Source organism: Acomys minous (genome assembly GCF_964271855.1).
Source record: "Acomys minous genome assembly, chromosome: 1".
NCBI classification, from domain to species: Eukaryota; Metazoa; Chordata; class Mammalia; order Rodentia; family Muridae; genus Acomys; species Acomys minous.
In genome coordinates, this window is record NC_140483.1 from 184753806 (window position 1) to 184770217 (window position 16412).

The 16412-nt window shown below is 40.7% G+C and overlaps 1 protein-coding gene across 8 annotated transcripts in view; it reads right to left on the reverse strand.

Moving 5' to 3' along the window:
* LOC311600959 (cytochrome P450 2J4-like) overlaps positions 1-16412 on the reverse strand; it is a 57232-nt gene that overhangs the window by 13792 nt on the left and 27028 nt on the right. For 2 of the 8 annotated variants that reach the window (XM_084788173.1, XM_084788172.1), the window contains exon 8: positions 2177-2315. The exons of 2 other annotated variants lie outside the window; for them this stretch is intronic. In XM_084788173.1, the coding sequence (XP_084644299.1) occupies positions 2177-2315 (139 nt within the window). 4 more of the 8 variants (XM_084788174.1, XR_014780419.1, XM_084788178.1 and 1 more) reach the window with 4 other exon arrangements.

The window sequence follows — 16412 nt, forward strand, 5'->3', positions numbered from 1 at the left end:
CTAAGCCTTCCTCATTTGACAGTTATGTGAAATTCTCTCTTTCTCTCTTTCTCTCTTTCTTCCTGTGCCTGGCTGGGTGGGTGGGAACTTGCTGTTCAGCATGGAGCGTGGCCTGAATGATGGGTTGCATTGCTTACCATGGTGGTGTGGATTAGAATGGGCTCCATAGGCTGACATATTTGAACGCTTAACCAACAGATAGTGGTGGCTAGAAATTTGGGGTCTGTCTGCAAGGTCATTTCAGAGATGACTTGCACGTGGATCCTTGAAGTGAGAAGAAAGACCTGTTGTGAGCATGTAGCATCCGGTTGGGTATCACTTGCCTGTTGCCAAGGCTACCTCTTCCTGAGCCCCTGTCTCTGTGTTGCTGTGTCTGCCCATGACCATCACACTCCACCTTCTTCAGCCTATGAACTTGGACTCCCTTCAGCTCTACAGGAGACTGTCAGGGTTTCGGGTACAGGCTGCCTTATATGTCCCTCTTGTTCAAGACCTTAAGGTTTTTTACACACTGGGCAGCTCCGGTTACCCACTTCTTTCACTTGCTTATAAGATTAAGTAAATACTAATCCTCTTTTTCTATAGAGCTATTAACAACTACATTAGCTCAGTGATTATCTGAGATAAATTGTCTGCTAATGGACCATCTAATTAAGAGGGGGCCAGATAAGTGTCAGTAGTAAAGCAGCAGTGAGTCTCTCTGGGCTGCAGGTTTTAGGTTACAGCTGGTGTGAATAGGAGAACATTGTAAAGGGTAGGTGCTATGAAGACACTGTGCAGAAATGACTTTACAATCCGAAGAGAATAGACGTACGAAGGCTTCGCTTGGCTGAAAGGATCAGTGAAAGATGTGGAGATGCACTAACACTCCCTTCACTGCAGTGCTACGAAACAACACATAAATCACTTGTGAGGAATGTAAAAAAGAGTCGTATTTCTAGACTTTCAGGATCAGAATCAATAACTAAGAATAATTGGAAGAAATGGAATACATAGCTGATATTTTAGCTGTGATTCAAATCTTTTCAATTTTTTTTTTTGTGAACAGAAAAATGGACAGACATCCTGTATTCTGTCAGATTCCCTATGAAAGTGAATAGTGACCAGTCAACAAAGGTGACCCAGAAGCACAGGAAAAGGCCAAGAAAAGAGGAACAATTCCATCCAGAGATCACCAGGAAATCCCAGAATTCTACAGCACTTAATCACCTTCTGCAGACAGCGTTAGGCAACACAAGCTTCAGTGTGAGAAAAGCTGCTGGACATTGATGCTAGCTGCAGCACGCTGGGCTGGGTCTGTGTCCACATCTGCGCAGTGGTCACTGGTTCCAGTGTGAAAGGCTGTAGTGGGACACGTGCTGCATGGGGCAGCTCTGCCTCATCTTCTGTTCCACTACTTCCATGACTCGTGTGTGTGTTTGACATGTAATATATGCTCAGTACGTATTTATCGAACTAAGGAACTGCAAAATTATTTGAAAACATATGTGCACTGCGTAAAATCCAATAACCATAATACACTAGGACAGTTTGTTTCTGGTTCAACAATTGTAAGACTGTAAGTATTTGTTCATAATTAGCTGTATATAAACACGAGAGAGAGGGTCATCACTATATCCCCTTTGCCTAAATATCAAGTCTCAGAACACAAATATGGCTAACCAGATTTTTAAAAGCATGCATGAAATCATAAAAGACAAGTGATTTGTTCAAGGATATCTTATAGAGGATAGAATCCGATTCAGTTATGCATTGGACAGTTACCACTATTGTTCGAAATTCCCATTGGAGTGGGTAGGTAGCTACTCTCCCGTGCCTCCTCCTCATAAATTACAGATCTGAGGTATTTATCTTTGAGCCATCATCACTTAACAATCATTTTATCATTTAAAGACTGAAAAGATAGCATGTCTTCAGATTTCTTGTGGTCTCTGTTTCTAGTGTTGTGGAAAACGAAACAAGGGAAGCCAAAATTCCCATCAGAGACAAGGGAGAGCCCGAGACATAGTGAGTGCTGTGGTGCAGTGCTAGGTCCAGAGAACACTGGGCTGCAAACAACATCTGCAATGGGCAAGGCCGTATAGAGATGTTTAAATTAGAGCAGAGGTCTCTAGGCAGAAAAGAACGGAAGGGATGAGGTAGGATTCTGACCTGTTTCCTTCTCAACATCACTCACCCATTGAGAATGGCAGGAAAGATTCTCTCTTCTTAAACTTTCCATTCTCCAAAAAGTGCTCGGGATTGAAAGTGTCTGGGGTGGCCCACACTTTGGGGTCCCTGTGCAGAGCAGTCAAATTGGTCAGGACCACGGTACCCTGAGAAGAAATCAAAGTTTTAAAGCGTGATGTGTAGAAGAGACCTAGAAAAGGGATGGGTGTTTCCAACTTCCCATTTGTTTGCACCGTCAGCTCTCCACAACAACCCCGTCCATAGTTCAGATCAATGATGGATTGTGTCCTTGGAGTATTCCAGAGCCATTAGACTTCTCTTTATTACAAAACGCTGGTCTGAGGGAAGAGGTCAGCATGTGATAGGGAGAAGACTTGTGAGCATCCATGGGAAGATAATGAGACAGGGTGTAGGTACCCAGCTACTTTCTACAGTGAGAACTATGGACAGTCAAAAAAAAAAAAAAAGATATGTCTTCCATCTTTGCTCCTTTCTTCTTAGGCCCAAGTATGGAGCTTCTGAACCCAATCCCACAATTATGGAAACATCAAGCTCACAGAGTTAGCAAGCTCAGTCCATCAGGATCCCTGTCCTGGTGCCTGGACTGCCCAGACAGTGTCTGTACCTCACACTGACTCACGCACCCCATTCTCTCAGCTGGGTCATTGTCTCAGTCTCTCTGTTTTGTTAGGCTGTTTCCCACTGCCACCTTAGTGCAGGCTTCTCTCTTGCTCTCTTCCAGCCACATCTGCTCTGCAGCTGACGATGCTGTGACTTCAATGTCACCGCACCACACTCCCCCTCCCTTCGTTTTCATTACCTACATGGTAGAGTGCTTACGTCAGGCTTAGTATGAAAAGGCATGATTTGACTCCTCAGGGTCCGTTTCTCTCACTGCCTGGATGCCATAGGCTGTTGTTTTTTCCTTTTAAACATGATGTATTTCTTTTTATTAATTATTCATTTTACATCCCAGTCATAGCCCCCTTCCTCCTGACCCCACTGTCCCTCCCTGTTTCTCCTATTTCCTCCTCCCCTACTCCTCAGAGAAGGGAGCCCCCCTACCCACCCACCTGAGGATATCAAGTCACATCAGGACTGGGTGCAACCTCTTCCCCTGCGGCCTGGTGCGCTAGCCCCACTAGGGGAAAGTGATGGAAAAGCAGGCAACAGAGTTTCTGTCAGAGTCATCCCCCATTCCCCTCACTAGAGGACACATATGAGGACTGAGCTGCCCTTCGGTTACACCTGTGTCGGGGGCCTAGGTCCGGTCCACACATGGTCCTTGGCTGGAGCTTCAGTCTCCACAAACCCCCTGGGCAGTGGTTAATTGCCTCTGTTGGTCTTCTTCTGGAGCTCTTGTTCCTTCTGGGTCTTTCTATTTCTGCCCCTCGCCCCCTTTCTGCAAGACTCTCTGCTCTGCACCCAGTGTTTGGCTGTGGATCCCTGCATCTGTTTCCATCAGCTGCTGGGTAGAGCCACTGGTAAGACAGTCATGCCGCGCTTCCATTGGCAAGCACAGCAGAGTGTTGTTAATAGTGTCAGTCTGTCTCCCACAGGGTGGGTCTCAGGTTCCGCCAGGCACTGGTTGAACATTTCCTCAGTCTCTGCTTTATTTTTGTCCCTTATCATCTTGTAGGAGGCAGGGTTAATTTTGGGTTGACGTTTCTGTGGGTGGGTTGGTGTTTCCTCCCTCCTTCCACTAGGATTCGTGTCTAGTTAGTGCGTGTCCTGTTTAGTTTCCATGATACCCGCTACTGGGTATCTCAGAGTCACCCTCGCATCCTCCCAAGAGCCAAGCCTGCCAGAGGTCTCCAGGTTGTCACAGAGACACCTCCACCCAAGGTTTCTTTTCTTTCTGCTAGCTCTCTATCCTCCCACCTCTGCTCTCTCCAGGCCTGATACTGATCCTCCTTCCTCTCTCTGCTCCCTCTCTTACTCGGCTCCCTTTCTTTAACCACTTCCTCTGTCTGTTCTGTTTCCATTTCTGAGTGATATTTAAACATCCTCCCTTGGATCCTCCTTTTTACTTTTCTTCTTTGGGCCTGTGAATTGTAGTATATATCCTATACTATCTGGTGAAACTCTGCTTATATATAAGTGAGTACATACCATGTGTGTTTTTCTGGGTCTGGGTTACCTCACTCAGCATGATTTTTTGCAGTTATATTCATTTGCCAGCAAATCATATGATGTCCTTGTTTTTAATAGCTGAGTAGTATGCTGTTGTGAAAATGTATCACAGTTTCTTTATCCATTCTTTGGTGGAGGGACATCTGTGTTGTTTCCAGTTTCTGGTTATTATGAATAAGGCTATTAAGAACTGAGTTAAGAAAATGTCCTTGTGGTATGGTGGAGCATCTTTTGGGTATATGCCCAGGAGTAGTATAGCTAGATCTTGAAGTAGAGCTATTTCCAATTTCCTAAGAAAGCACCAGATTGATTTCCAGAGTGGTTGTACGAGTTTATCCCCTTTCTCCACTTCCTTGTCTGTGCGTCCATGCACTGTCACTTGAGTTTTTGAACAACCATTCTGATGGGTGTAAGATGAAATCTCAGAGTCATTTTGATTTGCATTTCCCTGATGACTAAGGACATTGAGCATTTCTTTAAGTGCTTCTTGGCATTCAATATTCCTCTGTTGAGAATTCTGTTTAGCTCTGCACCCTATTTTTTAATTGGATTATTTGGTTTGGTGGTGTTTAATTTAAGTTTTTTATATATTTTGGATTGATGCCTTTGTCAGATGTAGAGTTGGTAAAGACCTTTTCTCAATCTGTAGGCTGCCATTTTGTTCTATTGACAGTGTCCTTTGCCTTACTGAAGCTTTTCAGTGTCATTAGATCCCGTTTATTAATTGTTAATTAGAGCTTGAACTGTTGGTGTTCTGTTCAGGAAGTTATCTCCTGTGCCAATGAGTTCAAGGCCCTTCCCCACTTTCTCTTCTAACAGATTGTTTTATATTGATGTCTTTGATCCACTTGGATTTGGCTTTGTGCAGTGTTATAGGTATGGATCTCTTTGCATTTTCCTACATGTAGACATCCAGTTAGACCAGCACCATTTGTTGAAGATGCTTTGTTTTTTGATTTTGTTTTTGTTTTTGTTTTTGTTTTTTACCATTGAATGGTTTGGGCTTCTTTGTCAAAAATAAAGTGTCCGTAGGTGTGTGAGTTTATTTCTGGGTCTTCAGTTCTATTCCATTGATCAACCAGTCTGTTTCTATGCCAGCACCATGCAGTTTTTATTACTATTGCTCTGTAGTACAGCTTGACATCTGTCTGGGATGGAGGTAGCTCCAGAAGTCCCTTTATTGAATAGGATTATTTTAGCTATTCTGGTTTTTTTCCATGTGAAGTTGAGAATGGTTCTTTCAAGGTTTATAAGGAATTGTGTTGGTATTTTGATGGGAATTGCATTGAATCTGTAGATTGCTTTTGGTAAAATGACCATTTTTACTATGTTAATCGGCAGATCCATGAGCATGGGAGATCTTTCCATCTTCTAATATCTTCTTAAATTTTTTTCTTCAGATGCTTGAATTTTTTTCATTCAAATCTTTCACTTGTTTGGTTAGAGTTACTGTGAGATACTTTATGTTTTTCTAGTGGCTGTTGTGAAGGGTGTTGTTACCCTAATTTCTTTCTCAGCCTGTTTATATCTTTGATAAAGGAGGGCTGTTGATTTTTTAAGTTAATTTTGTATCCAACCACTTTGCTGGAGGTCTTTGTCAACTGTGGGAGTTTGCCGGTATAAATTTTGGTGTGAGTTAGGTATACTATCATATCATATGTCAATAGCGATAATTTGTCTTCTTCCTTTCCAATTTGTATCCCCTTGATCTTCATTTGTTGTCTTATTGCTCTGGCTTAAAAAGATATGGAGAGAGTGCAGCCTTGTCTTATCCTTGATTTCCGTGGAAGCAATAGGCTTGCTGTATATTGCTCTACTATATTTAGGTATGTGCCATGTATGTCTCTGAGCTTTCCAAGACATTTATCATGAAGGAGTGTTGGATTTTGTCAAATGCGTTTTCAGGACCTATCTAATGAGATGATCATGTTGTTTTTTTCGTTTAGTTTCTTTTATGATGGGATACATGGATGGATTTTTCATATTTTGAACCACACATGCATGCTTGGGATAAAGCCTCCTTGATGGTGGTGGATGAATTTTCTGATGAGTTCTTAGATTTGGTTTGCAAGTATTTTTTTTTTCATCAATGTTCATTAGGGATGTTGGTCTGAAATTCTCTGTCTTTTTTGAATCTTTCTGTAGTTTATATATTGGGGTGACTGTGGCCTCATAGAATGAGTTTGGCAATGTTATTTTTGTTTCTATTGTGTGGAACAGTTTGAGGAGTATCGATGTTAGCTCTTCTTTGAAGTTCTGGTAGAATTCTCCATTGATGCCATCTGGACCTCGGCTTTTTGTGCATGGGAGACTGTTAATGGATGCTTCTATTTCCTTAGGGGAAATAGGACTATTTAACTTGTTTACCTGATCTTGATTTAACTTTGGTAAGTGTAATCTATCAAGAAAATGGTCCATTTCATTTAGATTATCCAATTTTGTGGAGTACAAGCTTTTGAAATAAGACATAATGATTCTTTGGATTTCATCAGAGTCTGTTGTTATGTCCCATTTTTCATTTCTCATTGTGTTTATTTGAATGCTGCCTCTTTGCCTTTGAGTTAGTTTGGCTAAGGGTTTGTCTATCTTGTTGATTTTTTTTTCAAGGATCCATCTCTTGGTTTCCTTGATTCTCTGTATTGTTCTCTGTTTATAATTTATTGATTTCAGTTTGATTATTTCCTGACATCTACTCCTTTTAGTTGTGTTGACTTTATTTTTTCTAGAGCTTTCAGGTGATCTGTTAAGTTGCTGGTATTAGTTCTCCCCCCCCCCCTTTTTATGAAGGCACTTAGTGCTATGAACTTTCTTCCTGGCATAGCTTTCTTGTGTCCCATTAGCTTGGATATACTGTGTCCTCGCTTTCATTGAATTTTAGACAGTCTTTAATTTCTTTCTTTATTTCATCCCTGACCCAAAAACATATTCCTGTAACATTTCTTTGTAAATCAAAATTCTCACTATGTGTGTGTAAACAGTAAAAATTGTAACTATATGGAGTGGAAAACACTGATGTATGTCCTCTCTTCCTGTGAGGACTACACATGATCCTGTGCTGTGGGTTTCATTGCATTGTACTAATGTAGAAATTAACAATTTTCTTAGAGTCACACAGTAGGAAAAGATACAGTTACTTCTGAAATTAACTCCATGTGAGGTCAAAGCCATGACTGTTTGCCTCCCTTGTATATTATCCTGTTAGATTGTTAGTGTCTAGAATCTCTCTCAGTGTTGACATTGACTATCCATGCCAGAAGACAATATTGAAGTGATTAAAGCATGGGCTTAAACACATTATTAAATATGTGTTTCCAGGGTAGAATGGAGAACAATCCATTCTGAGCATCTAAGACAAATCACTACAAATACACAGAGATTTCCACTGGTAATTAACCTTGATTCTGGACTCTGGTAACTGATAATTGTCTAGGAGATTACAACTGACCCAGCACCTCTGATAGTAACTTTGAGGACATTTCCAGAGATCATTATCCAATGGTAGCACCTTTTTGTGACTATGTGGCCACCCCCTCATGCGGAAGAGCTGTATGGAATATATGGAATGGGGAGCTAATCTGCTGCAGGCTTCCTCTTCTGCTTCTTGGCCACTACCGCGAAGACTGATCTGCTGTGCCTTCCCCTTGCTGCCATGCTGAACTGAAAACCTTGTGCATTTACTTTGTCACTGTCAATAAATGTCTGCTTTGGGGGGAGAGATGCAAGATGGTGGCATAGATCACACACAACCAGGACTTCACAGTGACCTAAAGACAAAACTGAGATCTACAAAACCCCAGGGCTGTTGATTCCCAGGTGAGAGGCATCCACACTGTGTGGAGCATGGGTGGGTTTGACCCCTGGCCACCCAGCTAACCCACAGACAAATCCCAGGGGACAGCCCACATTAGCCACCATCTTGAGAAGGACTGTGGAATACTTGTGCAGCTTTGGTCTCTCACCACCCGTCTAGTGGTTCCCAGATCCAGGCCAGGGGGTGGACAGGGAGAGCTGAGTCCCCGCACTGGGCACAAGCCACATTAGCTTCCTTCTGAGAAAGAGTGGAGGGCACCCAAGCATCTTTGGGCTCTGATCTTTCTCAGCCCCCCAGATGTTTGCTGGCCTAACCCAGCTGGTTCACAGAGCAAATAGACAGAACCCTGCCATCTCAAGAGGGCCTGTGGAGTGTCCGATCAGCTCAGACTTCTGATTTCTCATAGCTCCCCAAGCCACTTAACAGCAGGGCCCATCTATGACAGAGAGCATATAGGCAATGCTGAATCCAGGCGCTGGCCACAATACACATTGGCTGCCATCCTGTGAGCAACTTCAGGCCTGAGTCTGTCTCCTCCCACACCCTGAAACATACTGCTCTGCCAGAGTTAAGACACAAAGGAGACAGGCTGAGCAGAGACCTTCGTGGGCCACAGTCCACAATAGCAGCCAAACTGCTAGCATGTTATGGATCTAACCCTACCCACCTGCAGCTTATTGGCCTGATCCATCCAGGTCAGAGAGTAGACAACCAGAGCAGAGACCTGCATGAGGCGTACCCCTCATTATCTGCCATTCCATGAACAGCTTTGGGCTCTAACCTCTCTCAGAGACCTGTTGTTTCAAGAAGGCCTCTAGAACACCCCAAAAACTTTGGGCTCTGATCTCCCTCAGTTCCCCAGCTGCTTTGCAGCCTGGCCCATTGGGGAAGCAGAGTAGATAGACAGAGCTAAGTCTGGCACAGATCAAGACTCACATTTGCTTCAATCTTACAAAGGTTTGTGGGGCACCCAAGCAGCTTCCAGCTTGAATCTCTTCACAGCTCCCTCAGCTGCTTACTGGCCTAGCTCATCTGGAATACAGAGCAGATAGGCAGAGCCCTGCCATCTCAAAAAGCACTGTAGGGCACCTGAGCAGCTTTGGGCCCATTCCTCTTCTCCCTGACCCAACTGGGATACAGTCAGGGAAGCCAGCTGAGCTCAGCTGAGTACATACTCTAACACCCACTGTTCAGCATCCCGAGGAGGCATCTGGGAGCCCTAGCAAACAGCCTTTGGCTTGGAGCTCTCTTTACTTGCTCCCAATCTGCCTGGCCCACATGGGACACAGACAGTGATCTCATTGTAGGAACTCTAGGCCTGCTAACACCAGAGACAACCAAATGCCTACAGGATAGTGCAAGAATACTAGGAACAAAGCTCAGAACCATATAACAACACAGGAAACCAATGATCCTAACACAGCAAGCCCTGGAGATATGCCCACCCATGAAGTGCAGGGAGAAGACTTTAAATCTGAGGTGATGAAAATGATAGAAAACCTGAAAGAGGAAAATAAATCACTCAAAGACACATAAGAATATACATTCAAACAGATGAAGGAATGGGATAAATCCTATAAAGAATTATAGAGATATAAATCCAAAAAGATGAAGGAATTGAATAAATCCTATAATGAATTATAGGAAAATACATCCAAACAGGTGAAGGAATTGAGTAAATCCTATAAAGAATTTCAGGAAAATTCAGTCAGATGGGAATAAGAAATGAATAAGACTATTTAAGACCTAAAGAGGGAATTAGAAGCAACAAAGAAAACTAAATCTGAGGCAACCTTAGTGTTGGAAAACATAGGGAAGAGAACAGGAATGATGAACATAAGCAAAGAAAACTGAATAGAAGAGGCAGAAGAGAGAATCTCAAGTGTGGAAGGTACTATTGAAGTTATTGATACATCAATCAAAGGAAAACGTTAAAACTAAATAGTTTCTGACACAAAACACCCAAGAAACTGGGATAGCATAAAAAGAGCAAATCTAAGAGTAATAGGATTAGAACAAGGAGAAGACTCCAAGTTCCATGGCCCAGAAACATCATAGAAGAAAACTTCCCCAATGTAAAGAAAGAAATGCCCATAAACATACAAGAAGCCTACAGAACTCCAAATAGATTCAACCAGAATCCTCTTGCAACATAATAATCAAAACATTAAATTTACAGAACAAAGAAAGAACATTAAAAGCTGCAAGAGGAAAAGGTCAAATCACATATAAAGGCAAACTCATCAGAATTTCACCTGACTTCTCAACAGAGACTGTGAAAGCTAGAAGGGCCTGGGCAGAAGTCATGCAAACATTAAGAGAACACAGATACCAACCAAGACCACTATACCCAGCAAAACTTTCAAGTACCATAGATGGAGAAAACAAGATATTCCATGACAAAACCAAGTTTAATGAGTACCTAACCACAAATCCAGCTCTACAAAAGGTATTAGAAGGAGAATTCCAACTCAAGAAAGATAACTACACCCAAGAAAACACAGGAAATAAATAGCTCCACATTCACAAATCCAAAGCACAGAAACATACACACACACTCTACCATCAACAACATCAAAATAAAAGGAACTAACAATCACTGGTTATTGGTATCTCTTAACATCAATGGCCTCAACTCCCCAGTAAAAAGATACAGGCTGTCAGAGAGATGCGAAAACAGGATCCATCATTTCGCTGCTTACAAGAAATACATCTCAGCAATAAAAGCAGACATTACCTCAGAATAAAGGAATGGAAAACTGTATTCCAAGTAAACAGACATAAGAAACAAGCTGGAGTAGCCATTCTAGTATCTAAGAAAATAGACTCTCAACCAAAATTAATCAAAAGTGACGGGGAAGGTCACTTCATCCTCATCGAAGGAAAAATATGCCAAGACAATGTCTCAATTCTGAACATCTATGCCCCAAATGCAAGAGTACACACATCCATAAAAGAAGTGGCACTGAAGTATACATCACACGTTGCCCCAACATTAATAGTAGAAGACTTCAACATCCCTCTCTCCCCAGCAGATGGATCATTAAGACAGAAGCTAAATGGAAAAACAAGGAAACTAATAGACATCATGAAACAAATGGACCTAACTGATATCTACAGAACATTTCACCCAAACACAAAAGAATACACTTTCTTTTGCACACTTTATGGAATGTTCTCCAAAACTGACCATATACTTTGTTACAAAGCAATGTCTAAGACCACCATGGATTAAAGCTGAAACTTAACAACAAAAGAAATGACCAAAAGCCTACAAGCTCATGGAAAATGAACAGCTCCCCACTCAATGACATCTGGGTAAGAGATGAAATAAAAAGAGAAGTTTAAAACTTTGTATAATTCAATGAAACTGAAGGCACAACATACCCAAACCTATGGGACACAAAGAAAGCAGTTCTAAGAGGAAAGTTCACAGCATTAAGTGCCTATATTAAAAAACTGGAGAGATCCCATACTAGCAACAGCACATCTGAAAGTTCTAGAACAAAAGGAAACAGATACACCCAAGAGGAGTAGATGGCTGGAAATCATCAAAATCAGTGCTGAAATCAATAAATTGGAAACAAAGAAAATAACTCAAATAATCAATGAAACCAAGAGCTGGTTCTTTGAGAAAATCAACAAGATTGACAAACCTTCAGCCAAACTAAAAGGTAGAAGGAGAGTACTCAAATCAACAAAATCAGAAATGAAAAGGGAGACATAATGACAGACCCTGAAGAGATGCAAAGAATCATCAAGTCTTACTTCAAAAGCCCACATGGTACAAAATTTGAAAACCTAAACAAAAATGGGCAATTTTCTTGATACCTACCAATTACCAAAACTGAATCATGATCAAATAAACAAACTGAGTAGTCCTATCAAACTTAAGGAAATAGAAGCAGCCATCAAAAGACTCCCAACAACAACAACAACAACAACAACAACAACAACAACAAAGCCCAGGACCAGATGGATTCAGCATAGAATTCTACAAGACCTTCAGAGAGGAGCTAAAACCTATTATCTTTAAACTATTCTGTAAAATAGAAACAGGAGGAACATGATCAGACTCATTCTATGAGGCCAAAGTCACTTTGATACTTAAGCCACAGAAAGACTCAATAACAAAAAAGAGAATTTCAGACCAATTTCTCTTATGATCATTGATGCAAAAATACTAATGAAATACTCCCAAACCAAATTCAAGAACACATCAAAACTATCATTCACCATGACCAAGTAGGCGTCATCCTAGGCATGCAAGGGTGATTCAATATACAGAAATCCATCAATGTAATTCATCATATTAACAAACTGAAAGAAAAAAACCCACATGATTATCTCCTTAGATGACAAAAAAGCAGTTGACAACATTGAATACACATTCATCTTAAAATTCCTTGAGAGAGCAGGGATACAAGGCACATGCCTAAACATAGTAAAGGAAATATACAGCAAGACTAGAACCAACATCAAACTGAATGGAGGGAAACTTACATCAATTCCACTGAAATCAAGGACAAGACATGGCTGTCGACTCTCTCCATATCTCCTCAATATAGTACTTGAAGTCCTAGCTAGATTAAGTAATAAGACAACTAAAGGAGATCAAGGAGATACAAATCAGGAAAGAAGAAGTCAAATTACCACTATTCATGAATGAGATGATAGTATACGTAAGTGACCCAAAAATATTACAAGGGAACTCCTACAGGTGATAAACACCTTCAGCAAAGTTGCTAGATAGAAAATCAACTAAAAAAAATCAGTATAAAACTGACAAATAGGCTGAGAAAAAGTTAGGGAAACTACACACTTCACAGTAGCCACAAAGAATATAAAGTATCTTGGTGTAACTCTAACCAAGAAAGTGAAAGATTTGTATGAAAAAAACTTCATTTGAGCTGGGCATGGTGGCACATGGCTTTAATCTCAGCACTTGGGAGGCAGAGGCAAGTGGATTACTGTGAGTTTGAGGCCAGCCTGGTCTACAAAGTGAGTCCAGGACAGCCAAGGCTACACAGAGAGACCCTGTCTCCAAAAAGAAAAAAAAAAAAAGAAAAATAACTTCATTCTCTGAAGAAAAATTTGAAGAATATTTCAGAGTATGGGAAGATCTTCCACGCTCATGGATTGGGAGAATAAACATAGGAAAAATGGCCATCTTACCAAAAGCAATCTACAGATTCAATGCAATTCCCATCAAAATACCCACACAATTTTTTATGGACCTTGAAAGATCAAGTCTCAACTTTATATGGAAAAACAAAAAATCCAGAATAGCTAAAATGATTCTGTACAATAAAAGATACTCTGGAGGAATTTCCATCCTGGATCTCAAACTGTACTACAGAGCAACAGCAATAAGAACAGCATGGTTCTGGCATAGAGATAGGCTGGTTGATCAAAGGAATCGAATCAAAGACTCAGAAATAAACCCACATACCTGTGGACATTTGATTTTTGACAAAGAAGCAAAATCCATACAATGAAAAAAAGATAGCATCTTCAACAAATGGTGGTGCTCTAACTGAATGGTTACATGTAGAAAAATGAAAATAGATCCATGTCTATCACCCTGCACAAAACTGAAATCCAAAGGGATTATAGACCTCACCATAAAATCCGACACACTACATCTGTTAGAAGAACAGGTGGGGAAGAGTCTTGAGCTCATTGGCACAGGAGACAACTTCCTGAACAGCTCAGGCCTTATGATCAACCATTAATAAATGGGACTTCATGACACTGAAGAGCTTCTATAATGTGAACAGACTGGGAAAAGATCTTCATCAACCCTACATCTGACAAAGTGCTAATAACCAAAATATATGAAGAACTCAAGAAATGATACACCACGAAACTAAATAGTCCAATTAAAAATTCATGTACAGAACTAAACAGAGAATTCTCAACAGAGGAATATGGATTGGCTAAGAAACACTTAAAGAAATGCTCAGCATCCCTAGTTATCAGGGAAACGCAACTCAAAATGACACTGAGATTCTATCTTACACCCATCCGAATAGCTAAGATCAAAAGCTCAGGTGACAGCACATGCTAGCAAGAGTGTAGAGAAAGGAGAACACTCCTCCATTGTTGTGGGAGTGCAAACTTGTACAACCACTTTCAAAACCAATCTGGTGCTTTCCCAGAACATTGCGAATAATTCTACCTCAAGACACAGGCTTACCTCTCCTGGGAATATACCCAAAAGATGCTCCACCACACAACAAGGAATTTTTCAACTATGCTCATAGCAGCTTTATTTGTAATAGCCAGAATCTGGAGACAACGTAGATGTCCCTCAACTGAAGAATGGATAAAGAAACTTTGGTACATTTACACAATGGAATACTATTTAGCTTTTTGCAGGCAAATAGATGGAACTAGAAAAGATCATCCTAAGTGAGGTAACCCAGACTCAGAAAGACATGCATGGTATGTACTCATAAAAAGATGTTAGCCACATAATACAGGATAACTACACTATAGTACAGAGACTGATACATCAACCAAGGACCGTGTATGATGTGGACCTAGACCCTCAGCTCAGATGTCGTAGTGCAGGGACTACTTTAGAAATGGACTTTGGCCACCGAACTCAGATCACTTACCCCTGGCAGGGTGGCCTTGCCAGGCTACAGAGGAAGAGGTTACAGGTAGTACAGAGGAGACTTGATAGGCTGAGGTCAGATGTTAGGGGAGGAGGGCTCCTCTTTCTGAGAACTAGGGGAGGGAGGGAGAGGGGATGAGGGAAGGGCACACAATCAGAATGTGAAGAATTTAAACTGCAGAACAAGCAGGTAACTTATATTTCTAATCCCACTATATGGCAATAGCTCTGAGACTGGCTGAGACATGAGTGTGTAGGCATAGACAATGCTCCTTGTTGGCTACAGAATCCCTATGAGTTATTATCAGATGCCATTCTTTGTAAGGCATGAATGAAGATTTACAGATGTCTTTTCTTCTGCTGAGTCAAAGAGCAGAGAACCAGCTTTAATTGTTCTGTGTTTCACACAAACCTTATATGTTCATAATTTTAGGACTGTATAATGCTTGTGAGAAATTATATGTTTTCAGAACAAAAGAACCAAACACTAACTCTGGATCATACCTGGCAGGATTCATTTCTAGTATACTGGACACTGGCATCCTGCATCCTTCATGTTCCAGCACCAAGTGCTTCAGTTACTGTTCCTCATCAGAAGAAGACAGCTCCCAGGACAGCTTCAAAGAAAACTTCCAATACTAATTGGTCCAGCATTTCAGACTGTCCCACACAGGACTCTAATTAACCCTGGAATTTCTCAACACTTGGAAACTGGACCATAAATGCTACTCCTAACTTGTTTAAACTTTTCCCCAATTTTATTTTGGTCTCTACAAAGGTATTATTTATCACAAATCAGCCAGAAAAAAATTTAAGAGAAAGACTCCCTATTTCCTATAAGGGGGCCAGGAAGGGCTTTGGCTGCTTTCTTGGAATATACATGGTTATTGTCAATGGGACTTGGTTACAAGTTATTATTGATCTTATTTAGAGTGAAAACAAGGTTGGATTCAGTGATGTTTCTCTTTTCCCTTATCTCACATTCTTAGGTTTAGAGATAGGGGTTGAAAATAAAGAAGGAGGAATATAGAAATATATAGGAGAGATAGAACAAAAAGTAGATTAGGGAATCTACTCCTCAGTGCCTCAATTGTCACTCACAAGGTTATTTTTAATTCACTGGTATAGACTTTTGTATATAGATGCAAAATAAGTTTAGTTTTACATACAGTGATTTAATTCAAATGTAAGATTATTCTTCACACACACTATATATATTTACCCTAATATGAGATATTGTACCCATATAACTCAATTAAAATACAAGGTTTACTTCTAGTACTTTGAAAGTGTTATTGCAGGCTGTTTAGGATAAATAAGTTATACAAATTAATTGTTAGTTGATGACATCATGGTCATGTCAATTACTAGTCTGTTTTTATCACAAGAATATACATCTTACATCTTAGGTGTAACAGATAGATATGATTCTAAGAAAGATAAGGTAAAATAGTTAGATAAGGTCTTCAAAAACTTCAGAGATATTAAGAATATGGCATTTAAAGTCTTTTTTAAATTATTATTTTAAAGATTCACTGACAATGAGACAGGTTAATTCCTGGCAAGACCCAGCCTACCTCAAAGAGGATGATGAGCATCAAAGAACCTCCTTATGAAGATGGCTTTAAATGTGGAAAAGAAGCCACTGGTCAAGATGTCCTTGCCTCTACCAAAGAC